The 26,087-nt window shown below is 41.9% G+C and overlaps 1 protein-coding gene across 1 annotated transcript in view; it reads right to left on the bottom strand.

Moving 5' to 3' along the window:
• Positions 1-375: 375 nt before the first annotated feature.
• dph6 (diphthamine biosynthesis 6) overlaps positions 376-26,087 on the bottom strand; it is a 74,360-nt gene continuing 48,648 nt past the window's right edge. Inside the window, exons 13-15 of the mRNA XM_050062665.1 lie at positions 18,280-18,528; positions 10,846-11,233; positions 376-1,362 (exon numbers count right to left, since the gene is read on the bottom strand). Coding sequence (XP_049918622.1) covers positions 1,244-1,362; positions 10,846-11,233; positions 18,280-18,528 — 756 coding nt within the window. The 3' untranslated portion in view covers positions 376-1,243. The remainder of the gene's footprint in view (positions 1,363-10,845; positions 11,234-18,279; positions 18,529-26,087) is intronic.

Here is a 26,087-nt window from a genome sequence, read left to right on the forward strand (position 1 = left end):
ACTTCATGAAAAAAAATACCCATATCAGTTCACAAACTTCTCAGTCTCCCCCTGACGTGGCCCTTTAAAACCAAACAGGCGAACATTAACACACACTGTATATTTATGGGGCATTGGCTTGCTCGCTCTCATAAATAATTGCTTGTTTGTGTTTTTCAACCCTCAATAAAAATCTTCAGGCTCTATTGGCTGCCTCTATTGTTCAATTTTTGATAACAACAATCAAAACAACACTGCAGTGGGTGAAGATCAATAGCCCACTCCGTTCTCCCGCCATCACGAGCGCGATGAAGAGAATAGCCGGAGTGAAGACGCATTCCAGCTCAGATCATCAATACAGTTCATGATCTTTGAGAAAAGAAATGTTCCAGGAGCAATGGTTAATAGTGTTATTTTCTTCCCACATCGTCACAATGTCCATTGACAGCCCCAACACACACACACACACACAAGCACACAGAACACACACCTGCCCCGCAGCTGTGCGTTGTAGTGTCCCTCTCCTATTAACCAGGTTGCCTTAGAATCAATAGAAAACATAAAGAGGCTTAATCTTTTCAGGTGCTCGGCACTGATTGCCTATTACACAATAATAACACACCTTGAATCCCATGGAGCATGAGAGGGACAAACACGGTCACCGCGTGCGCACACATTACACACTGCCACAAACCAGTCACACAGTAAATCTATAGGTTTACAACTGAACAGATGGTGTCAGCGGTGGCGCGAGGCCTTTATGAGGGGTGTTAGCTAACGTGGTGAGAGAAATTCCACCTCAAACAGTGGGATATCAGGGGATACAGTTTATCGCCTCGTGGAATGAGACACTGCCGGTGTGTCCTTTTGTAGACTACGGTCTCCAGTCTACTGGTATGCAGCGTTAGGTTATAGACGGCTCCTCTTCAAGGCAGAATAACAGCTGCTGCAGTATACAACTCCAGTGGAGGACTAAGTGAATTACTGGCCTAAGGTCTGGGATATGAAGTGGAATAAACACATCCTCAAAACTGCACATCATCAAAAGCACTTGGAGACAGACAAAGCTTTGCATTTCAACAATCAGGGGTGATAAACAGTCAACATTAATGAGCAGTTATGCAGCTTTTATTTTCCACATTCACTGATGTCCTGTTGTAAGTCATTAGGTGTCGGGCTGTCAAGAGTCGCTCCTCTAGAAAAGCCCCACTGAATTCCAGTGCCGTGGATGACTGGAGTCCGGTTGTTGACTCTGGCTGCGGTTCTATAAACTGAGCCAGCAGGACAGGTGGAGGATCTGGGAGTCAGGCAAGTCCAGGACTGGAACCAGGGCCATGGATGGACTGGACTCTCCAAGAGAGCTTGTCAAACTTTCTTCAAGTCCTGGCAGGTAGGGGTGGGGAGGGAGATATGGGGGTGAGGGCAAAAAAAGACGGAGGTGTTAGTTTCATGAGAACTTAGACTGGTGTTTGACATTAGGTTCTCATACAGCTGCTCCGCTGGGGCCGTCCCAGGACAGAGGCTGCACTTAACCCTTCGACCAGGGAACATGGTCCTATTTACAAATTATTGGCATTCTTAAATCCTTGACAGATTGTACCCCCCACCTCCAACTCCCTGCAGTGCAGACATATGGTCAGCAAGGACTGAACTCTAAGCTACCCCTCCCAAACTTGCACACAGAGCCATATACAACCAAACACACACACACACACGCAGAAGTAAGGGAGGGCGGGGGGGCGGGGGGGCAACCCTGGCATGCCCTTTTGGACAATTGAGCAGCTTGTTGGGGGGATCTAGTGGAATGGATCCTCTGCTCCTGTTGTGTTGGGATGTTAGGAAGCTGTGTTGGGACTACCTCTCAGTTTTACAGGAGCTGAGAGACGTTGTTAGTGTATGTGTGTGTGTGTGCGTGTGTGGCCGGACTACAGACGGGCAGTGGACATGTGAGAATTCACTGAGCGTCTCAGAGCCTGGTCTTGATGACAGCCTGTCTATTTAGCGGCGGCCCGCTGGGATGTTGCCCATTCCCTCCTCTGCTCCCTGCACTAATTGGTCACAAGTGTTCCTGTCTCATGGTTGACTGTCCTGGCTTATTCCTTCTGATTTAAAAGCGTGCTGGATGGGACTTGGGTGTGGTCGCTGTGATCTGGCATGGTCATGATAGAGTTACATATCCGGGAAAGCATGCTGTATCACTTTTGTGCCGTCAGTACTGCAAATCAGTCTTTTTTTCCACTGTCTAATACAATGAATGTCAAGATGTAATTCCTGATGACTAATCTAGTCTCAGTGGACAAACACAGACCCATACTCAGACCGTCCTCCCCACAAAATGGCTGTATAGGGCATCTGTACAGCCAGCTTATTATGTCCTATTTACACGTTTTTGTTAGGCTGCGACCATTCCTGTGAAAGTTGCTCAGTGGCGCATGAAGCCAACAAATATTAGGGTTAGGGTCCCCTTCTCACATAAACCAGGTCTTCCACATCCATGGCCCCATAGAGCAAATGTACCAAAGACTTCCACTGGCAAAGCAGGCTAACTGCTGGTGTAACACTCGGCTAATCTGAATGGCTCTAAAAAAATTTTAATCTTGTGGCTCTTATAGACTTTTAAAATGCTATCAGACTGAATGCATCCAATTCTGATGGCGAAACAGGTCATTTTATGGGGGTTGTGACACAAAAAAGTATCCCCTGACTTACAGGCATCTCTTACACAATGTAAGTCTATGGGAAATAGTTCATTTGGGTCGCATGCATCACTCGATGGACCCGAAATTATAATTGCACAGTTTGGCCACTGTCAATGCTCAATCTGTCCGGGCTGCCAAATTGGTACTGCACATGCGCAACTCAAGATGGCTCACGTGTTAGCTCCTCCCATCATCAGCTCCAGAAATAACAGTGTGTTTAAATCAGAAAGTTATCAAGACTTTTAAAAACAAGTTTTAACTTCTCCTGGATGCAGTCTAATGAGGCACATGATATGAGTATGACCAGATGAACCATTGTAAGCAACAGGAAGTATAATGTTGCCATGGATACAGTGTGGGCAGCAATGTTGAGCCCCGTTTTATAGTTTTTGGAAGATTAAGTTTGCCGAATTAACTATTAACAGTTCATGTTTTGCTTTGTACAATACTACTCAATGTACTGACAACTATGACTGAATTACTTTGAAGAACTATTAGAAATTGGATCATTCTGAGGCTAGTTCTGAAGCGTTCTCATTCGCCTCAATACATACATACAGGGTGCTACAGTGTAAGCTGCATCTGATCCTTCTTTTTTATTTTTGAAAATACTCTGTCGAATAAAAAACACTTAGTTTGATGTTAAAGCTTATATCCATTACATTAAATGAGGCATTGGCATTGCCAAAGTGTACTTGCTGGAAGTTTATCAAGTCCAAGACCCAGAAGTCAGTAACTTTCCGATCACACAAATCGGACACAGCTGCACATACACAGTTCCATTTGGGCAACAAGGACAGATTGGACACTGACTGCCACTATGTCAAAGTGGCTTCCAAGGTTGGTGCATTTCCTCGGGAAGGAGTAGGGAGGAAGTTCGGGTGACTGTATGGTACAAACAAACACAGGACTTTCACCCAGGAGATGGCTATTCATGTCCCGTGTGGAAACCAAAGGTCAACATTGACCTTTGTTTCACTTACATACATAAGATAACTTACATAACGCACTTAACTTGCATCACGTACACGCATGTGACAAAAGTTAACTTACATACTTTAGTTACACAACAAACATGATCTTCTCCTAAACCTGACCAAGTACATCTGTTTCCTAAACCTAACCAAATAGTTTCACAATGTTAACCACGTGTTTAAAACTGCAACTGTTTCACACAATCATATACGTTGTTTTGGCAAACAACCTATTCTTTCATTTGAGTATGAGGACCTGTTGTTTCAATAACATTTACAAGTACTGCAGCACCACTGTGTGACATTTATGTGAACTTGTAGAGAGAGAAATCAGGACAGAGAGGTTACGCGAGCAGTTCAGCACTATTTAATAAGCCTCATTCTCTTTCATTTGAAGCGCACGCAGCATGCCAAAGATCTTTACAAAGAGCCCACACACTCTAATTAGCTAATATGCACTACAGCTTAAAATACCCCCACTGAACACAGGGCTTTTTTGGAGGGCATTAAAAGCCTAAATATGTGTTATCAGAGCATGTGGTGCACCCTGGGAAGCAGGATCCTCTGGAGATGGCTAGCTGACAACTGAACCAGCGAGGGAGATCAGAGACAGGGGATGGTTTTATTACGAGAAGAAACACACCCTTCATCACACCTTGCGCACTTAGCCTGTTTTATGTCAGGATGTTTTAATCTTTGTATTAACAGAGAGGAAATAATTGTGCTCTCTCTTTGAGAGTCTCTGTCAGTGTGTGTACACAGACATGCCTGCTTATGCATGAATGAGAGACATGAGGGGGGTGAAGGTGACTTGAGTGACCAGGCAATTTTGTGTTCTTTTGTCTATGTGAGTGAAAAGCGAGTAACGACACAGACTGCTTTGCTCCAATCTCTATAAATGCCTCTGTAAAATCACACAAAATCCTGTGAGCGCTTCCCAACACACACCCAATCCCCGACCCCTTGTCTCTCAACCCCCCTTTGGGCTACACGGGGAGCCTCATTGAGAGGCCCAGTGGACAGAGGCTGTAAGATTCAAAAAGCCATCACATTAGCAATGGGATGGAACTAAACCATCTACCCAAGAGGACCAGCCATTATTCTGCTTCACGGCGAACACACAGGGAGCTGAAAAGGCTGCTGTTAAATCTCTGTGTTTTCAAAATCAAATCATTACTAATGCCCACAACACCCTTTTATGCTAAACATCAACAGCTATTTTTGTTCAAACTGATTAATATATAAATATTGTAAGGCTAAGTGAATAGGAGGAGGGGTTTAAGTGAAGGCAATGGTGAAAAGAAGAGAGAAAGGGGGTTCCTGTGTGGAATGGTTGATGCCTGCTGGGCTTATGGGGCTTTTAAGCAGTGGCCAAGGCCCAGAGCCAGTGGTTTTTGTTGTGCTACACTGACTTCCAAACTGGTCAAATTAACCGGTAAACGAGGTGGTAATTAGCAAGTGTTGGCTCATGAAAATTGTTCATTTAGTCCAAGAAGAATGAGCAAAGAGGATGGGGGTTGGGTGTGTGCAGTAGATTAACAGAGAAACACAAAACTTTCACACCTTTCTATAAAGCAGCAATAATCAATACTTGCATGTGAAGGGGTCACTTGTAGTGATGAACACACAAAGCACACAAAGAAACATCATCCAACTCTGCAGCTCTGTGGGGCCTAATATCATCTTTCAGCTCATTGTTTTGTTTTTTACTGCTCCACAACCTTTCTGTACTATAAGTGTTCTTAGGTCTCCATTTTCAGCCGCAGCAGGCAGCTGGTAAAGGCTTTTAAATAACCCTCACTATACACACCACCTAACCAATACCAAACAGACAGAGAGTAAACAAGAAGTGAACATAAGCCTGTTTCCACCAAGCAGTCTGTTTCAGTTCTCTCCAGTACGTTACACATTTCCATCATCAAAAGTTTTCGTTGGCATCAGTAGAACCGTTCCATTCTGTACTGTTTTTTCGTTACCCCTCTGTTGAGGAACCTAGCACGCTGGTCAGGTACTAAAAGGTGGGGCTATGAACGCTATAGTCCGTTGACTGATCAAGCGAGAATCATCATTCAATGCACAAACCACAAACCCGCCATTTTTATGTATCCCATTGATTCCGTCAATGACTCTAAACACTCCAGACTATTCTTTTATGTTCTGAAAATGTTGGCGTGAAACCCTGTTCCATGGACTATCAGCATCTAAATGATAACATGATCATCATTATCATTTAGTAATAACCCCCTGTACATTTAAGAATGCTGTCTGCAGTGGAAACTTAAACAGATCAAGGGTTTAGGCACATGTCCCTATGGGTTATTCATTCATTTTCTGTAACCGGTTGCGAGGGGGCTGTAGCCTATCCAAGCATACATTGGGCGAGAGGCAGGGTACACCCTGGACAGGTCGCCAGACTATCGCAGGGCTGACAGATAGAGACAGACAACCATTCATGATCACAATCACACCTACGACCAATTTAGAATCACCAATTAACCTGCATGTCTTTGGACTGTGGGAGGAAGCCGGAGTATTCGGAGAAAACCCACACTGACATGGGGAGAACATGCAAACTCCACCCCGAGGTGTACCACCACTGTACCGCCCAGGTTATGTACGGTTCTAAGGGTACTATACCAAAAACGTTTGGTGGAAATGCAGCTACAGTGGAGCATTCAGCTGCTAAAGAACCAAATATTTTCCTAAGGAGTTGGTGGAGGCCAAAACAGAGCTAAAAGGTGAGTGATTATGGAACTGAACAGCAGGTGGAAACAAATACAACTTCCAATAAATAATAATTTTCCCCCATATCTGCTGGATGTGTAACAGGCAACTGTTTGTTAACAAGTTCATTGTATCATTGTAAAACGTGAAAACAAGTCAATGTTGTGTTCACAGTTTATTTCAGCTGCCTCCAAGTGGTCAAAATCAGTTATTGTATTTTTCAGTTCTGGAGGTAACCTTTTTATTTGAGTATTTAGAAGCAAATACATCAAAATTGATTGACTGATTGATTTTTATACTTAACTGTATAAAATAATGAATTTCTTCGATCACAAGACCTTATCCAGGTCCTTCTCTAAAAGTTGGGGTTTTAGTTTGAATTGAAGGGGTCTATCTTTGAGAGAATCTTTCTATCGGAAGTAACAAGTTGAGACAAGATGTTTAAAGGTTTCATTTGAAGCATATGTCATGTCTATCAGCTGTGAATCTTAACGCAAGTAACCCAAGGGGGAGGGGGGAGGGGGTGCAGTCACATTTTGCTCCAGTGTTGTTGTCTGTCTGCTCGTCGCTGACAGCAGCAGTTGGAAGGCTGTGACTGCTAGCGCCAGAGGTGTTACTTTTCCTCCTTTGACTTTTTGGATTCATCACCCAATGAGCATAGGCTGTGACCCATAAAAACGCCCATGGGTAAGCTCGCAGGGCTCGGCTGTGCGTGCAGGGTAAGGTAACAGATTCCAGCTCGATGATGAGTCAGTAAATGGTTTTAGGGGAGCAGTCTGTGCAGTCCATAATCAAAGAAACACACATTTCAAGGGTAAAGATTGAGGTTGATTTTGCTCCAGTAAACCAATGACCCAGTAACACAGTTAGGTTTTTATAAAGACAAACTAACATACTTTCTAAAGAGAAGCTTCAATCATAAATTTTGATTTTGGCTGTACTAAAATACACACATTTAGCATTTATTACCATATGTACATCTATTATCAACAATAGAACTGTGTATATCATTTTTTTATTTGATATATTTAAATAAGATTCCTCCTCCCTGCTAAATCTTCTTACTCTTCTAATGTGGATGATGACAGAAGAAATAAATGACAAGCATCATATATCATGAAACAATGTTGAATAACAATTATATAATTAGGTAACAAAACAAATAGCAGTGTTCGTCTGTCATGCATATCAACACGTATTCGAAACGGATCAACCTTTTTCCCATTCATCACTGGTAACCATAATTTCACGTCCTCAAGAAGATGAGTTATGTCAAAGCTAAAAATGACAGTAAGATGGCTGGTTTGGCACAGATTCAAAAATGTTAATTGACTGCTTCAGCGATGACTTGACAAGTGAGCCCGTGTGATCGATGTGCTCGTCGCCCTTTTTCCCTCCGAGAGAACATCTCTCAGGATAAAACAAATACCGTTCCACATTTGCCTTGACGAGAACCTAGAATCCGGGGGAGCAGGAGATGGTGGCGTATAAAAGTGTAATGATGACAAAAGACTGTGCCAGCTGCTTGGGTTGCTGTACACAGTGCAGACACAACAAATGGCTTACAATAATTAAACACAGGAAGAAGTGGAGGTCCTCTGGAGAGACTGCTTCCTAGAATATCTTATGGAGTTTACTTAACCAATGTCAGCTCGAACTTTCTTTGAAAAGAGAGTGCAGAGAGAGACGGGCTGTCACTTTGTTTCCATTAATACAATGATGTGGAGCTTAACTTGCAAGAACAGTGTTGCCTTCAACAGAACAGCTTATTTAGGATAAATCCTCTTAAAGGAAAACTTCACACCCTAAATTACTATTTATATATCAATTGCTCACCCTGTGTTATGTTGAATTCATGAAGATAACATTGTTTTTCTCGCATGCCTCCAGGGAACGAAGAATCCAAAAACTGATCAACATGTTGATGAATTAATGTCATAGGGGTCCATGTTTAACAAGTACAAAGGTTTATAAAACATTTGTTGACGAACTCTTGCACAACTCAAGTCTCATTTATCCAATTGGATGCTTATAACTTCCCAAACAGCCCTTTGCAATGGCGAACTGAATGGAGTGAAACTTAGTCTACGCTCTCTTCGAAGCAAGACTCCATTGACAAAATAGTAATTTTACCTCACTGAACACTGGAGCTGCTGGTCTACCGCTGCTTCAATCAGTTAGTTTGTTTGTGTTATTGTGTGACTTGGTGTTTTAAAAGGTTAGTTCAGACTCAGCAAGGTCACACAATAACACAAATAAACTACTGATTGTGGCAGTGGTAGACCAGCAGCTCCCGTGTTTAGTGAGATAAAATCACTGTTTTTGTCAACGGACTCTGGCTTTGAAGAGAGCAATGTTATGTTTAATTTTCAGTTTAGTTCCCCAGTTTGTATGGGAAGTACTGAGCATACGACTGGATAAATGAGACATGGATTGTACTCAGGGTATGAAATTAACAAAATATTTTGAGGGCAATTTTGGCCCCCACGGTCTAAAAAATGGGGGCATTTTCAAAATGTTTGGGGGCCATCAAAAAATTGTAATTATGTTCTAACAATAAGCACATGAAAAGCAAAACCAACTAAGATAGTGTCTTCACTCTTCAGTAGAAACCACTATAAATGAAATAAATAATGGATTACATAAAGTTATGGTTGCAAAATATCACTCAGATTTCCTATAATTCAACCAGTTTAAATGTGATGATTTAACCATTAATCTACTGATAGCAGTACTAATGTTTCACCACATTACAGTTACTTTTACTGTTAAAAAGGCCAAATTACTATAAATTCCTTAGATGCAATCCTGGAAGTAAGTTAATTTAAAATTTAACATTCATTCTACCTTAATTTTTCATTAATTTGTCATTGTGTAGACACAGATCACCCAAGAAATGGTTAATTTATACTTATGGTACAGCAAAGCCCCCTCCCCTTCTCTATCAGATTACTCTCACATAATCAGTGCAATCTCGTTGATTATGTCTGGAAAATGAGTTGTAGACGTGACGGTAAATTAATTTAATGAAAATAAAATCATACTTTAATGTCAGATTGTAATACTGTTAAAAATATAAATACATATAGTTGTTTCGAAAACCTGGGGGCAATTTTGGCCCCCGGAACATGGCTTTTGGGGGCATTCTTGGATAAATTGCGGGCCAAATGGCCTGTGGCCCTTGCTAATTTGTGACACTGATTGTACTGAACGAAACGAGTGAAAGTTTGTAAGAGGATGGGGTTTTTTTAGAGCTTAATTTTTCTTTGGTTTTCATCCACACCATATGGTGTATACATTTGCTTTTTTCCCCCAGCTGTATGTAACATTTATACAAACTATTCAGAAATGACCTAACATTCGCTCCCAAGTCTTAAACCATTGGTAAGAAAAAGCTAAATTTAAATAGAAAAAAAAAAAAAAAAAAAAAGAATGAAAAATAATAGTACTAACTGTCCACTCCACAATATAATCACACAGATACAGTATAGGCGCAAGATTTGTTCTTCAGACGATGGCATATAATGCATATATGTGATATGTGCATGGGGGGAATATAAAAGTAAACATTTAGCAGAGCCCTACTGCATGATAAATCTCATTGTATTAATAAAGCCATGACAGAACTCCATCGTTTAGTAAAGATGGATTATTGTAATCTTAATTAGTATTCGTATAGTCATTTGTTCCATGTGATAGAGGTCCCAGACTTTTTGGATCCATGTATTGTATGTGGGGGGGCCTGGTTTCAGCCATCTGATGGTTATACACTTACTGTAAGTAATATATGTAAGAGGTATTCCTTATCCCTCAGATTCAGATGTTAAGGGATAACACCCAGTAGTGCTACTGTAGAGTCCTGTGAAATATCTTGTTGAAAAATCTCCTTAAGGGCATCAAGTACCTCTCTCCATATACACCTAACTTCGGACATTGCCAAAATATATGGGTGTGACTGGCAGTGCATGTTGCACAGTTTCTCCAACATGAGCTGGAGTGTGTTGGGCCCATAATAGAAACTATTTCTGGTGCTCTGGAAAATCAAATTATTGTTTCCCATGTAAATTCCCTCCATGTGTTGGAATTTGTAACCAGATGCGCCTCAGTGCATCCTTGTTCCCGGTGTCCTGTGATATGACCATGTTCATCTCTACTTCCCATCGCTGCTTTATCTGTAGGGTGTTATGTAGGTTCATCAATAAAAATAACTTGTACCCTTCACTATATTTTGTAAATGGATGTTTTACTACTGTTGTGCTGTTGTTAAATGCGGTCCCCAATGGCTCCAATTCATCAAGAATTCTTTCCATTTTTGGATTATTCGTTCACCGGAGGCATGCAAGAATTCAACATAACAAGGGGTGATTAACTGATATACAAATGGTCATTTGCAGGGTGAGGTATTTCTTTAATGAGTGTAAATATTAGATGTGTAGTGTCTTGAGTGAGATACGTATTCAATGACATACCTCTAACAATGTGCTGTGTCACTGAGTGGTTGCACTTATAGAACACCCTGGCACACAGTGGCACCAGCTCAGCATCCATCGTCTTCATGGCTTTCTTGAATGTAGCACCAACTGCCTCTGTTACGTCCTTCACCCCGTTGACCTCCAGGTTATCACCAGGCATGGCCAGGGCAAGTGAAAGTGAAGCACTACACATGTCAGCAGACATTACAGTGAAGCACTCTATGGATCCGCACGCCACCTTTGTAGTCACGTGACAGGAAGTCCTTTTGGTGGGATCATCCTGAACTGCAGTTACATGAAGCTCAACAGCTGCACCCTTGGGTAAGGCAGGTACCACGGCGACCAATAATGGTGCAGGTTTGTTCTCCGGCTCCCACAACAAGTCCTGCAATGCAGACAGATGGAATTCAGATGAACAGGCTGGCAAATTATATACTGTGTTGTGCAACACACTGCAATCAAATGTATAGCCCCCCTGCTGGGGTACATGCTGCGCTTTCTGACCACAAACACTGCTCCATCAACATTAAACATTATTCTAAAGCGCATCATAGAACTCCACCACACAGCACTGAGACAGGCTTTTTACTTGACGGACTGACAGGCTATCAATTAACATGAGATTGTGAGGTGACCCTCGGTAATGACGGTGAGTACAAACAATTCAGACAGAATCCATACTGCTTGCAGCCACCATAAACAAAATGCACAAATGCATTCACTTTGAGCTGCATTTGCTAACATGACAGGTCCTACCCAAGATGACTTCTCACCTTTCTAAGAAGATCACTCACAACATGGTATGGCGGTTTCACCACAAACATTTAGGGGGAAAACTGCCTCAATTTTATCTATAGACCCAAAATCTCTTTATTTTTTTCTCCTCTGGACTGAGGGCCATTAGCAGTAACAAAATGTCTTGGAGCAGTGCTACAATGTGGCCCTCTAATAATACTTGGCTGTGGCTTCATCTGCTAATGGGAGAGAAATGAGTGTTTTATACAACCGCCATTTCAGTCGGAGTCGATAGGGCAAAAACACTTAACCCCCTTTTCAATTTGCTGGATCAATTTTCATCCACTTACACCCCACTTCGTAAGTGCAGAATAATAACAGGTTACTTACATTTTATTTTGATATTCACTCACAAAAAAAAGAGAGAAATCATTGACAAGAGCAGACGGCGGCCTCTTTGTCCCTCCAACAGACGAAGCCGTCATGACCCAATCAGCCAGATTCACTGAAGCAGCACTTACCTTCAGATTAAACTTTAGCAAACGCTTAATTGTGTATCAACAGCTAACCTCTTGGCTTGGAGAGTGAAAAACCATGAAAAAAGCAAGAGTCCTGAGTATGTGTGCAGGGGTTAAGATTTCTTCACTCTGCTGATTTTGAAGAGAGCCTAGCTCGCCATGATCAACAATAACAATCACAAGAGCAGAGAACAATAGCCGTGTCAGCATGGACCTCTTAGCATGTCAGACAAAGTGACAGCACACATACGTGTCCTACGCTTTGATAAATGTTATATTAGCACTTCTGGCACAGGCTAGGTATTCTCCTAGAGGGAACTGCTCCTGCACTTGTCAATAGTGATTGAACATGGAACAGAGAGTGGGAACTGGGGAGAGAAGTGACAGGACAGGGGGTCCTGCTCAGCCAGGCTTAAAGGCCACCCTGCAGGCCTTGGGTGCTGAGGTACTATACCCATCCGAGCGTCCACGAGGAGATCAGGAGACTTCAGCACTGCAGCAGCTCCAGCCTCTGGCAGGACTTTACTGTCATGGCACAGTTGCTGACTTTTTGTCAGAGCTGTCGGACAGGGTTACATCAGTTCCTTTTTCTTTATTAATGCATCCACCAAAATGTTATAATAGGTGGGAAGTCTGCTCAGCGGTTCTGTGGACAGGGTTTCTACAGTTTAAGGTAAGTTAGATTTAAGACTTTTTAGGACTTTCTTAAAGGTTCAGTGTGTAGGATGTAGGGGGATACGATTTCATTAGTGTATATTAATCTGAAAATAAGAATTGTTGTGCTTTTGCTACCATAGAATGAGCCCTTTATATCTACATCGGGTGTGCTCCTCATCCATAGAGATCGCCATGATGCACCACCATGTTTCTACAGTAGCCCAGAACAGACAAAGCAAACACTGGCTCTAGATAGAGCCATTCGCATTTTCGCATTAGCCACCATATTTAGCAGCCCCTCCACATGGAGCAGTGTTGGAAAAACACAGATTTTTAAACATGTAATTGCTTTAAAGGCTGTACACATGCTGCATTTTTTGCACCCTCAAATTCATTGGTTTCAATGCAGACGTGCAGCAGGCTCGCTCAAATGCCAAAGCGACGGTGTTGCGTTGCGCATGTGTTCCCAAGTGCCCAGTTTTCAGGGCGCGATGGCTGCACCCCGAGATAAACAGAGTTCAACTTGTGGAACGCAACAGCGTGCACCGCATGTCATGTGACGAGGAACAACCAATCACAGCTGACAGATATCTTTCCCTTCTTCTGTAAATATCAGTCTGTGATAAATATGGAGGAGAAGTTGATCATGTTAGTGCAGGGCTACCCAGAGCTTTACATCAGTCCCCTGGACAACAGGCCTACACACTTATAAACAGCGCCTGGAAGAAGATCAGCTCTGAACTCAGGATTTCGGGTAAATCGGCTATAGTACCATGCTTGTTGAGGTTGCTTAGCAACCTCAAATGCAACCTACCGCTGCGCTCTTGAAAGCTGGCAAAAAAAGGCACAAAAGTAGCACCCAGTGGCCAACCTCATGTTTTCCAGGCGGTTAAAGATGCGTCATGTGTATGGCCCCTTATTTGTTTTTTACCAGTTTAAATTAAGGGGTCCATTTGATATGGAGAGGAAGAGACCTCTGCAGATAATTCGGCTCCCTGGAAAAACCTCCTGAACAATGAAGACTGACAGAAATTTAACTAGGAGAAGTTTCAGCTGGTTGCAATCTGCAATGCTCACCGCTAGATGTCACCAAATCCCTTTTAATGCCGCCCGGAATGAAATTCAAGACTGATTTTTACCATAATCAAAATTTAAGGAAAAAAAACATGAATGGACATCGATAACATAGGGTTAGGAACAGTCTTGCCCAAATGTTTATTGTAACATAAAACATTACTTTTTGGGAAACACCTGACATTTGTTGGCAGGTTTTCTAGGCAATTTGGTGTTTGTCATGTTGTATGTGGGATTCCACTTCCTTGATTCCCACTGTGCCAAGTTTGGGCAAACTTTTTGCATGAAATACAGCAAGTCGAGTATGAACTACCTTATATCAGTTTCAGCCATGCTGCAAAATTTTGATTAAATGGCCAATTTCCATTGAATCGTCCAGTGTACAGTGACAGATAGCTAGCAGACAGCGGATCCTCTGCTCTGGGCATCCTGGCAGAAATAAATATGAATATTGTTGGTTCTGCTATCCGGATCTGTGTGACATGATATTTTTTTAAAATTGTTGTTGCCAATTATTTTGAGATTTTGCAATAAAAAGTCAGAAAAAAAGATTCATTAAATCCTACTTCCCATGTCTTTGCATTTTTAAGACTTTTGAAAGACTGATGTAAGACATTTTAAGACCAATTAAGGACTTATTTTTAGATTAATGAATTCACTGCCTCTTAACACTTTTTAAAGATTTGCGGGAACGCTGTGTAGAACCGAATGTGTTAAAGCTTTGTTATTGTGTATGTCTTTCTGTATGTGCATGTGTGTGTATGTTTCAGACTTGACTGGTCAGACCTCCATTACCCCACCAGAGGAGTGAGAGGGGGGAACACTGGCTGACATCTCTACCTGACCACAGATCGTTTATTAAATTAATCCAATAAAACACAAACTTTGATATATGGTGGAGCTGAGTGCTGGAGTGGCAAGTTGGGAGGGCAGGCGGGTGGCAGAAAGTGTGTATGTGTGTGTTTAGAGGGCTCTGTTCCACTCTACACCAGCCACTTAACACAATCCATCTCATTACTTCATCCCACTTCAGTTCCAGGGCATGCAGCCATTCCCCCAGTGCTCCTTCACTCCGTAGGCAGCAGGTAAACGCATGAAGCCTGGATCTGCTGCGCTCAGCTCTCTACACTGATGGGGTGTGACCTGCCTCTCCTTATGTTTGTTTTCTTTCTCCCCACTTTCCTCCCTCTAACTCGCGCCCGTGCGCCTGGAGCGTGCAGTGGGCTGGAGGGCCGAGAGGCGTGAAAGCCGAACGGTAAACACGGTAATAAGGAAGTGGTGTAAAGGCGGGGAACAGCGGGGAGCTGATGGGACTGCACTGCTTAGCCAGTTCCCCTACATTTCCTGCCCAGCGGGACGCCTTCAGCATGTGGTTCTATGTCTCAGCACTTACTGTAGTGCTGTCAGTCTGCTATAATACCCCTTCCCAATTCACTCCCTCATTCACTCTCTTTTCTTAGGATTCCACTCTGAGGCTCGTCAGACTGTTTGTGTAAATGAAACACACAGGGCCATGTCAGTGGGGTGAGGGAAAGTTTAAGGGTATGGGGCCATTATAAAACCATGCCAGGGGCTAACGTTACTTCAAAAGTCCTAAGTAAGCAGGAGGGAAATAATGTAAAAAGGATTTTACTGTGGTATGCAGAGAGGAAACACTCCATGCTGCAAATTCAGAGCTATTCATTTCAATTTATCACCTATCAAAATTTCAACAAACTCAACAAAAATATTTAAACCTGCTTCATAATTATTTTTTTCTTTTTGTCTTCAGAACCAGTCATCGCTACACAAAGGGACGTCTGTTTAACATTTATTGACTTATCACATCAACATCTCCCTGTTCATCAAACCCTTTGCACACACACACACTTGCACACACACACACAAACAGGCTCCTTATGGTTTAATGCACCGTAAATACAATTTCACACTTGTAGCGACTCCAGTATGCTCCCAATTAACCCTGCAAGCTTCTTCATCCACCTGATTAGAGAAATTATCAACGCACAACAACAACAACATGGCCCTGTGGCTTCTCACACACGCTAGGCACCGGTTGTTCCTAACATTTCGCTTCTCAGGTCCGCCATCTGGAAATACACGGACAAATATACCATGTCTGTTTTGTTTAGGAAAGTGTACAGTGACATAATCCAAGATTTGACAGCTGGATTTCAATCAGCATCTAGAATTTAACCACATATTGCATGTTGAGCTCATGGTTTCTTTCTTCACTAGGATGCATTACAAAGAACAGATGCATTCTGGGGGAAAATGAAGGGATAAGAACGGACACTTTAAATGCTTAAAGTATCAATACAACTTCTGATACATAATACTTACAATAAAACCTATATTAATTAACTGAAAACAAAACGAAAGATGGTGTATTTAAGTACTTAACGTGAAATTTTTAGTTGTTTTTGTTTCAATGATAGTTTGATATCAAATATAAGGTATTGCTTTTCCATTTTATGTTTAATTTAAAATTAAATTTGCATGTGTTTTTAGTACTGTTTCATAACCCAGGATTAGCACAATAGGTTACACATAAAAGACTGTTGTGGAGCAAAATATGACATCACACTATCGCCAAGTATGATTTGATTTTTTGGTCGGTATGTGTCCCTGCATTGTGTCTCGTTTTCTTTTCTCTCTTTTACCTTCCTTGTGTAAAATACTTTAGGCCATTTATTAATAATAAAAAAAAATCGATAAAAAAGAGTGATAATGAGAATGGTCTATGGTGTGCAAACTGAATCTCTATTTTTTCTCAATTATTCTTTAAATATATAAGCGGCAAAAAAGACCAAAAAACAAAAAGGCTGGATATATTAGGATATTAACTTACAGATCTATTATAGTTCTGTAAATTTGAACTCTTTGTGCTAACGCCAGCTGGTGCAGTCATTCCAGTTTTCTGTGGGAGCTGTGTATCCGTGTTTGACCCGAGTTAAACATTCTAATTACAGTCAGTTCAAATGAGCAGCGGTGCTTTGTATAATCCCCACCCCAGGGAGAGAGCATTTCACCTAGTTTAGGATGAAACAGTAGCCCCCCACCACCACAGCTATCTTTCTTCTCCTGCACTTTACACATCTGCAATTGAAGTGGAAGAGATGGGAAAGTGTGAGGGCCAAGCTGGGGAGTCGCACCGAGATGATCTGCCTCACAGGCAAAGAAAGAGCCAGAGGTCAGGTTGGTAACCCGCCGCCTAAGCTAGCTCTGAGGGGAGAACTCACCTGTTTACATATGGAGCTGTCAATTAGAGCTGCTTAATCTGGGAATCGGTTGGAAATAAAACATGGTCTCCTGGCGACACTCGTGGGTCAGCTGAATGAATATTTTTGATTGCTCTGACATGGAAGCACAACAGATGGACGGTGTTGTCCATCTTCCGTGACCTCTGACATGAGCCTAGTCTGGTGACCTCCCAAAGCTTTGCCCTTGGTTAGCCTTGTTAACTGCACGACCCATTCTGCATGCTAAATTGATGGTGCACTGTCAACGTTTTCAAGATTTCTATTCCACTGTGAGTTACTATAAGGCGCCATAAATTCACAAACAGACACCAGCTCTTGCCTGAAATAAGCCGAACCACAGTATATGAATTAAGACTTTATAATTCTGAAAGCTTTGAGTGTATGATTGCTGGCCTTCACCAACACATTTAGAATTTTACCGCAATACTTTTATGGAATTGACACAAAGTTGACATCCTCTCTCCCGTCTTAAACACCGCTCACCAGCGAACAGAGCCACATGTTGGAGGTGGGCTCCTGCCTCTCTCCCTCAGGCCCTATTCCCATGGCTAGACAGATTACTGTGGGAGGAGAAGGGCTGCCAGGGGAGACTGGTGCCCCTATTAGACGTACGGAGCAGGGGTTGTAAGCCGGGGCGGTGGAATGGAGGGAAGGATGGAGGGAGGTGGCAGGAAAGAGGGGTGGAGAGGGGGATAAGCTGCTCTGAGAGTTGAACGGAGCTCCAAAATGGTGTGTGGGGGCAAAGGATTAGGGAAGCTCTGAGGAAGACATCTGCTTCTGTGCCAAGCTCCACATTATCAAAGACACCAGCGTTTCCCACATCATCAACTTTTCATGAGCGCACTCACTGGTAAATATCAGTCGCAGCGGCTTGGGTCTCGAGGGGGCAGACAGGGGCGAAGAACTTTCCCTTATTTCACAACTATAAAACACAATTCTGAAAGGCCTCTCTGAAAAACTTGGATACCATACCAAGTTTCCCTTCTTTTATTTATTCATCAACACATGGATCCCACTGTCTTATAATCCATTAAAGATGTGTTCATTCTATGTGGGAGCAGTATCGGATTGTAAGTATGATCAATATTTCCTCTGCATCTATACTAAAACAGCCAGTCATTGCTCTTCTTCTTAACCACTGGTATATATTTCATAAACAAAAATCTCACTCCACACAGACTGACCTTCTCTTCCTCTGCAGCCCGCAGCATGCTCTCCCACACGGCCCTGATGATGGGGATGTCCTGGTGTCTTGTGGCGTAGCAGTGGGCCTGGACAACATGAGCTAGAGTCAGGCTGCTGATCACAGCCTCCAGAACTTTCTTCACATAGCTGAAGGACAAATGGGCCTGCGTCTTGGTGCCAGCCTTCACCAGCTGCATGGTACAAGGGACCAAAGCAATTTGGCCTGCACAGAAAACTGACTCATCAACCTGGCGAAGAGAAAATATGAGAAAAACACAGAAATATGGCTTTATTATGGTAAAAAACCAAGATTAACAGTCTACAGCTAAACTAGCAGCCTGATGAGGACGTGATTTGTACTTCATCATCTTAGGTTAGTGTGTTAGAATGCATTGGCTAATTAGGCCTAAATACAAAGTAAAAACTGAAGCTCATGAGGATGTGATTAGTTTTGATTTTGATTATAAACCAAAGTGTTGGACAAATTTTGAACTGATGTTGGGAAAGTTAATGATCAAAGTTATGACAACTCATCCTGAGAGGAACATGAATGTCTGTACCAATTGGAATGTCAATCCATCCAACAGCTGTCAAGATATGTAAGTCAAAAACTATTAATGTGGGGTTGGGTATAATGGAAACTCCCAAAACTTTTGTGTATTTAATCTTCTAGAACCCCGTTATTCCACTTTTATTGCAACCAAACAGTGGATATTGACACCTCTGGCAACATATCACCTAAAGATGGCATCAAAAGAGACGGCAAAAAAGAGACTGCTGAAGCTGACTCCCCCGGTGAAGCTAACGATAGCAACAAGCTCAACCATAGCTAACCTCCTAGAAGACCACCAAAAGGCCCTCTCCGCCAACTTTAAGGCATCAATCTCAACACTTGAAGCAAAGCTGGACCACATTCAAACTACAGTGGCAGACCAAGCTCAAAAATTATAAATGTCCATCCAGTAGTTGTAGAGGTATTTCAGTCTTAACCAAAAAGTTGTATCAACAGACCAACTGACCAGCAGAGTACTGCTTGTTTGGCTAAAAACAAAGTATCAACCTCTGGGGCTGACGAACACAGCCAACAAGGAAGTGCCCAAAAACTGCAATTCCTCCAAAGGCCACTTGAGGTTGGCACCAAGAGCGAGTCAGTCCCTATCGACACCCATGTTAAAATGCCAAACTTCACAGCAGAAATGAACATGTTCACTGCCTGGTACAAAAACAATTTTGGTCTTCAACATTCCAGGGGGATGAATTTGTATACATTATAATTACTTTAATTTTTATTAACTCAGCTGTTTCAAATTTGTCCAAATATGGTCACCTCAGGTCACTACTGGCGCCAGACTAGAGGCTTCAAAACAGTAGTCCACAAACCAGTGGGTGACATCACTGTGCCTACATCATCAAAACAAGTAATGGCTACAATTTCGTTAGGATATTTCCACCCTAGATTCCAAAGTTTGAGCTCCTCATTTAATCTTTCACAAAAACACACAGGCTAAAGGCTGTCATCTCTCCTCTAATGACACTTGCAGCCATTTAGAGAAACACTACTTTGGTGACATATATATATGTATGTATATAAATATATATATAGTTTAAATATATGCATATAACCCCAGCAACATTTGCCTTTATAGTGAAAGTGGGTAAAAAAGTAAAAAAAAAAAATTAATTAGACAATAATGAACTCAATCACATCTATTCAAGCAGAAAACTAGTCATCAAATTCAAAAATTAGTTTTCAAAAAAAAAAAAAAAAAAAAAGTATAATAGTCATCAGTGAGGTGTTATAATCAAGTTAACATTAATTATAAGTGAATGTTTGAGTAGCAGTGCATTAATTAACAAGTTCCACCTCTGTTATTTTTCAGCATCTCATCACCAACAACTCTCATTTCACAAGCAGGTATTCTGTGAAAAGCCTGCCAATGCATCTCCGTTGCACGTGCGTTATTTATAAGCATAATTAACCGTGTGATAATAAGCTCAATTCTCTGTTAAATACCTGTGTTAGAATTAAGCTTCTTGTATAATGAAACCTGTGAAAAATCTATCTGTTTAATGCAGAGAGATGAGTAGGGATGAGGAGTGGCATTAGGGAGGTCAGGTCTTTAGAGACCCCGCAGCTCCTCTGTGTTTGAGGCTGGATGGCATTAGTGCCGCACACTAGCCGCTGGTCAATGCAAATAGCTGTTGGTGACATGTTGATAATTGCTGGCCTATGCAGGGACCCTGGAGCACATGCGCATCTCCAGGGAGGATCAAGAAAGCTGGAATCAATTGATACATGGCCGGAGACAAGGTCCTTCACTGATTAGCAAAGACACAGCCAGAGGTATCATGTTTCACTGCGAGATTACCAGGGTTAGCGTGGACCAGAGGAATTACTTGAGACTTCTGTTGTATGTCTACTGCATGGTATGGCTCGACTAAACTCAACTTAACGCAGCTCACTTTGGTACCAGGTACCTTTGCTGTATTTAGTTTTCCACTGTGGATAGTACACAGTCAGTGTAGGTGGGATTCTCAGCTGATTGTCATAGCGCCATTGCTTGACACTGCTGACTTTAAAGTGAGACTCGCTGAATCCACAAATCATCGGCAACCAACCAGCTGAGGAACACCTGCACTTTGTCAATTGTACAGCAAAGTGCAGTGGGACCCGAATGGTCCTTGAGGAAGTTCCAGCAAATCCCCAGAAACAATGGAGAATAGTTTATTTTCAGTATTCAATTCACTGTAGAAGTGAGCCCAGTTGAGTAAGTTACAATAGTAGCTATTCTGATCATGGGTTTCACTTCTTCCATGGTTGCCTCCTCAACTGTAGCTGACAGCTATAGAGTTCGGGGTGTAATCATCTCTAACTAACAACCAAAATCTTTTTAGATGGAGGTCCCTGAGGTGAAATCTTATCACACGAGGGTCCCTGACCTTATAAGTATCAAATTAGGAGTCCTTGACACGAAAAGGCTGAGAACCACCAGCATAGTGTACAACGTAGTTTTGTGGACTGGCAATTTTCTTAAAATCTGCATTAAGTGAATAAAAAAATTGCAGCCACTATCGATGCTAGCAAGTTAATGCAGGCTGTTTTGGGTTGCGCAAGGGACGAGTCTCGTGACGATTCTCTCTGACCTATCAGATTTACCTCCACCCTCTGGTATCAGCTAAGTTTGCCTGGAACATTGACTGAATTGGTACCAAAAAAGTACCAGGTACTTCCCACAACTTTTGCGAACTGAAAAACCAAAAGAGATTGTCATAATGAGTAGAGCCGTGCTGTACCATGCAGTGGAAATGCAGCATTAGCACCTTCTGAACCAAACTTCCTCTCCAACTCTTTCCAAACAAGCCCTTTGTTTTCTTTACTTGGTCTAATTTGAAAAGGCCTACACAAATAGGCCATGACACAACTTGTTCAAAGGAGGAAAACTGAATATCCCCCCTCTACTGCAATAGGATCCTGGCAAAGCAAGATGCTAGCCGAACAACTGTTTAGCTAGAGGGCAAACATAGTCATGGCTATTTCCATAATCAGATGGGTTTGCCATGATCCCCGGCTCCTGGGTTCACTTGTCAACTTTGATGAATCTTCAGCTTCCATCTCTGCTGCCCCAAATTACTGGGACAGTGCGAGAGACAAGAGATGGAGGGGAAGACGGGAAGAGGGGCGCGAGTGAGCGAGGTGGAAGAAAGGGAGGCGATAAGGCCCTCGCTGCTTTCAACCAGTTGGATCAATCACTGGATCATTTACCTGCGAGCACAATCTGCCCGAGCGCCTGCGTTACTATGTCTGCCGAACATAAAAGCCAGATTCCCACACATCAACAACAAATTGTCACTGGCATTCCATTTATGAGCCATCAAATGCCATCATATCCACTCCAACAAAGAAGGGCTCCATCAGGTTGGACGGGTGGCCAGAATCTTTTAACAAGCTCGTCCCCATGAAAAGAGCTCGCTCCACTTTGAATTCATAAAGGCCGGCGACCATTTGTCGATTTGAATATCAAAAGGGGCTAGCATGGGGCCCCTTGACTGTTAAAGGCAGACTCCCATAGCTTCCACCAAGCAGGTGTGTGATGATCAATTATTAAGGATCCCGCTCTGGTTACTCTTAGTGGGAGGTGGAATTGGGGATTTGGGGGTTTGTGGTGGTGGGGGCACAGCTTTCTGTGGTGAACCTGGATGGGGGAGAGACAGTGGAGAAGGGAGAGCGAATACTATTTACATAAAATTAACAGTTCAAAAGAATGAGTTCACACACCAATCAAACTTGTTAATTGACTGTCAATGGTGTGTCCCTGAATATACAACACAACTACATTATTCATCTTAGGCCCTGACAGGGAAGACAGTCCAATTTGCATGGGCGTTCTAAACGTGATCAACAACCACAATGCCACATGCATTTTTAATAGGCCAGAGATGGGATCCTTTAATATTCATAAGGGTCAAACAATTGCATATGACATTAAACTTTCTATAACAAGGTAAGTATTTTTCAAATGCTGGCCTTCACAGTCTAAATGGCCCACAGAGAAAAGAGTGAATCAATACTACATGTTTATTTGTGTTCGACTGATTCTTAAAAATATTTGATATTTCCTGTCATAAAGTTTTTCAGAAATTTCAGGTTTTAGTTGCTGCCTTTTTGAGGAAAGATGAACACTTTTTTTTTATTAGATCTTGGATCATTTTTCCATCCTAAAAAAGATACAGTACCTATAGGTGTGCAATTGGGACAAAATTCATATCACAAAGAATATCAAAACATTATACAAATTTCAATATTTAATATTTAGTAAAGAATTCAAAATAATTAAAAAGTTAAACTCGTGTTTTTTCCATGAAGTCAACTGGTCAAATGCTTATTTTGATCTACCGTTGATGTGTCACAATAACATGTATAACTAATTCAAACACAAGAATTGCAAACAATATCTCTCTCTGAAACTTTTGTCAAGATCGTGTTTGTTTTATTGTCTTAAATCTTAAATTACTGTGAAGCATTGATGTTTTGTGTCTAGACTTGTAATGGAAATAATTCATATGACTTTATTGCAATATTCTGATGAATTTCAGCACTGTATGCCCATTTCTGTACTGTATTTTTACTATCTAATATAATCAATCAATTCATTAAAAATGCACCTCAACGGACGCTTCAATGCTCAGTTTTAGTTAAGCACTTTTTTGTTCATGATTTATCAACCTTTATTTCATGGCTAAAACGCCATCACTTTCCTAATAAACCCAATGATATGTCAAAAGGTCACCATCCCCAAAGACATTCCCCCTCTCCCCATCCCTGCGAGCTGCAGACAGTAACATGTATGTAAATGTACTCAGGAAGCGCCTGGCTGTGTCCGCTCCCAACCCTTAACGGTGTCTCGTTTCAGGCTGGCGTGTCTGAGGTGTTTCTAATTGCAGTTTTTTGTCAGAGAGCTCCCAGAGATGACCAGACAGTGCTAGACTATATTCACATTGGTGTTAGAGCCCTCTGGGCCCCCATCGTGTTGAGGACGTCTCCGAGTGTCATTAGCAGAGCTTTGGAATGGTATGGATGAACCGGGCTGGCCTGGATAAAATGACCTAGTATTGACGAACAGTCAGGTTTTTCTGCCTGGTTCCAAGGACAGAGAGAGGTGGAAAACTGCTCCACCGCTCCTATCAGATATGCTAATGGTCACATTTCTCCCCATTGAGACCTCATGCATAATTTAACCAGGAAAATGATAATACAAAATGTGTAAAATAGGTTAGATTAATATGGTGTAACTTTTCCCTTATGCAAGGACACATGTAGCTAAGCTAAAAGGTAATGGCAGCAGAGTATCAGCTACAGGGTGGGTAATTAAAGGCAAAATGTAATTAATATTTGTGATATGTCCTTTCACAGAGATGTTACATGTTTTGAGTGTTGTTTACAGCCTCACCATGGAGTAAGGGTAATGAGTGCATCTTGAGGAAATCAGGTTTTCTAACTTAGAGCTAAAAACTTTCTAAGGATGATTTTTGAAAGTTGTGTGCCTTTTTTAAATAGCTTGACATGATGTTAAAAATGTGTGAGTAAAATACAAACCAAGGATGCTACATTTACATGGTATGCTCCTTTCAGAACTTAATTTGATTTGAATTTACTTTAAATGGGACGGTCTTTGGTTCACTTTTAATCCCTTATGGAACATTCCTAATGTATGTGACAAATTTCCAAATTTCTGTCTCGACTCCTTTTTCACTTTAGTAATTTTCTCCTTTTCTTGAATATTTTAGGGCTGGCAAATAGCTCAAAATAGTTCAAAATGTGAGGATCAAAAAACTGAGGTTGAAGTTTTGTTGAATGTATTTAAGTGCATATATTATTTCTGCTTTTTTGGCGGGGATTTGATATGCAACGACTGTTTAATCCTTGTGTGGTGGATGGCAGTTTGTCAGGGATGTGTGCTGTGATTTCATCTTGAACTGGCTTCAAGTCTGTGGGGCTCTTTCAGCATTAGTGCATTCAAAGCAGATCACGTCTGGGAGTGGGAAATGATAAGAGATGGGCTCATGTTGTGCTGCGCCCTGAGGAAATCCTGCCTCTTCTGACACCTCATTTCTACAAATACAAACCTTTCAGGAGAACCACAACCGTTCTTCCCTCTGCAGAATCTCTCCCCATGTTAGGCTTCTCATTTAAGGCTTCACGGGAAGGGGGGGAGGGAGATATTTGCCTTTTTTATTCCATCCTCTTTTTTCCCACTATCTCTATTTTTTTCTTCCTGTTTGTGCTCCAGTTTGAGCCTAACCCCTGTATGCTCAACTGTCACACAAAATCAGTGTTACTTAAACGGCGACATAAATAGCCGTATGAAGTGCACAAAGAAAGGCAAGTATAGGGCACTTCTGAATCCATTCTCTCAGGTCTAAAACTGCACATTTATTCAGAAAAACAAACCATAAGCATATGCTCAAAACAAAAGGTTATTATGACGACAAATTTAGAAGTACGCTAAAATGTATACAACTATAATGAGCCATTGTTGAGGCAACGTGTGGTCAGTCTGAGCTAAGGGACACTGGTCTGTCCCCAACCCCCACCTTCTCTGAGCTTATGTGTATTTTTCTGTTGTGCCTGTATGTCTGCCCTCGACATGCCCACTCCATAGACACTGAACCGTGTGGAAGAGTAACACTGTCATGTCAGCTCTGGTCAACTTTATGGTGGTCAGGAGCTGCCGCTCAGCGCTATAACCAAGGTCAGGGGAGCCTGACTGCTGGATGCTCAGGGAGACACATCTGAATGCCAACAGGCATGAATAAACACATAAATAAATAAATCTTTCTGCCGTCATAAAAAAAAAATTTTAACCACAAAATAAAACTAGTTTTGATACAATTTGGTTGTTTTGTTTTTGTTTTGTTCTCGTGCAAATTTACTGTTGCAATAATGACGTTAAAATGAAGAAATAGGACCAAATAACACAACAAATACTCAACGCTGATGTAATAAAATTGTCTGTTGTGGAGCACTGTGCCACACCAGAGCTGGGCTGTGGATCAAGAGTGATGGAGGGGCATGTTTTTTCATTGCGTTAGGCAAAATGCCCTGCTGCCTTCAACTGTCCCGACCTCACATTTTTTGACAAATTGGTTGTGAGGCTTTTACGACTGATGCACATATCGCAAAAATCATTTCTGCCAAGCTTCCTCTATGACCTGCCCGTGGGACATGACAAGCCCCTCCATGCATCGCTCTATCAAACCGAATCTTTCCAGGACAATGCAAATTATGACAAATTCCATCATCCTGCAT

The sequence above is a fragment of the Epinephelus moara genome, chromosome 14 (assembly GCF_006386435.1).
Source record: "Epinephelus moara isolate mb chromosome 14, YSFRI_EMoa_1.0, whole genome shotgun sequence".
Classification (NCBI taxonomy): Eukaryota; Metazoa; Chordata; class Actinopteri; order Perciformes; family Serranidae; genus Epinephelus; species Epinephelus moara.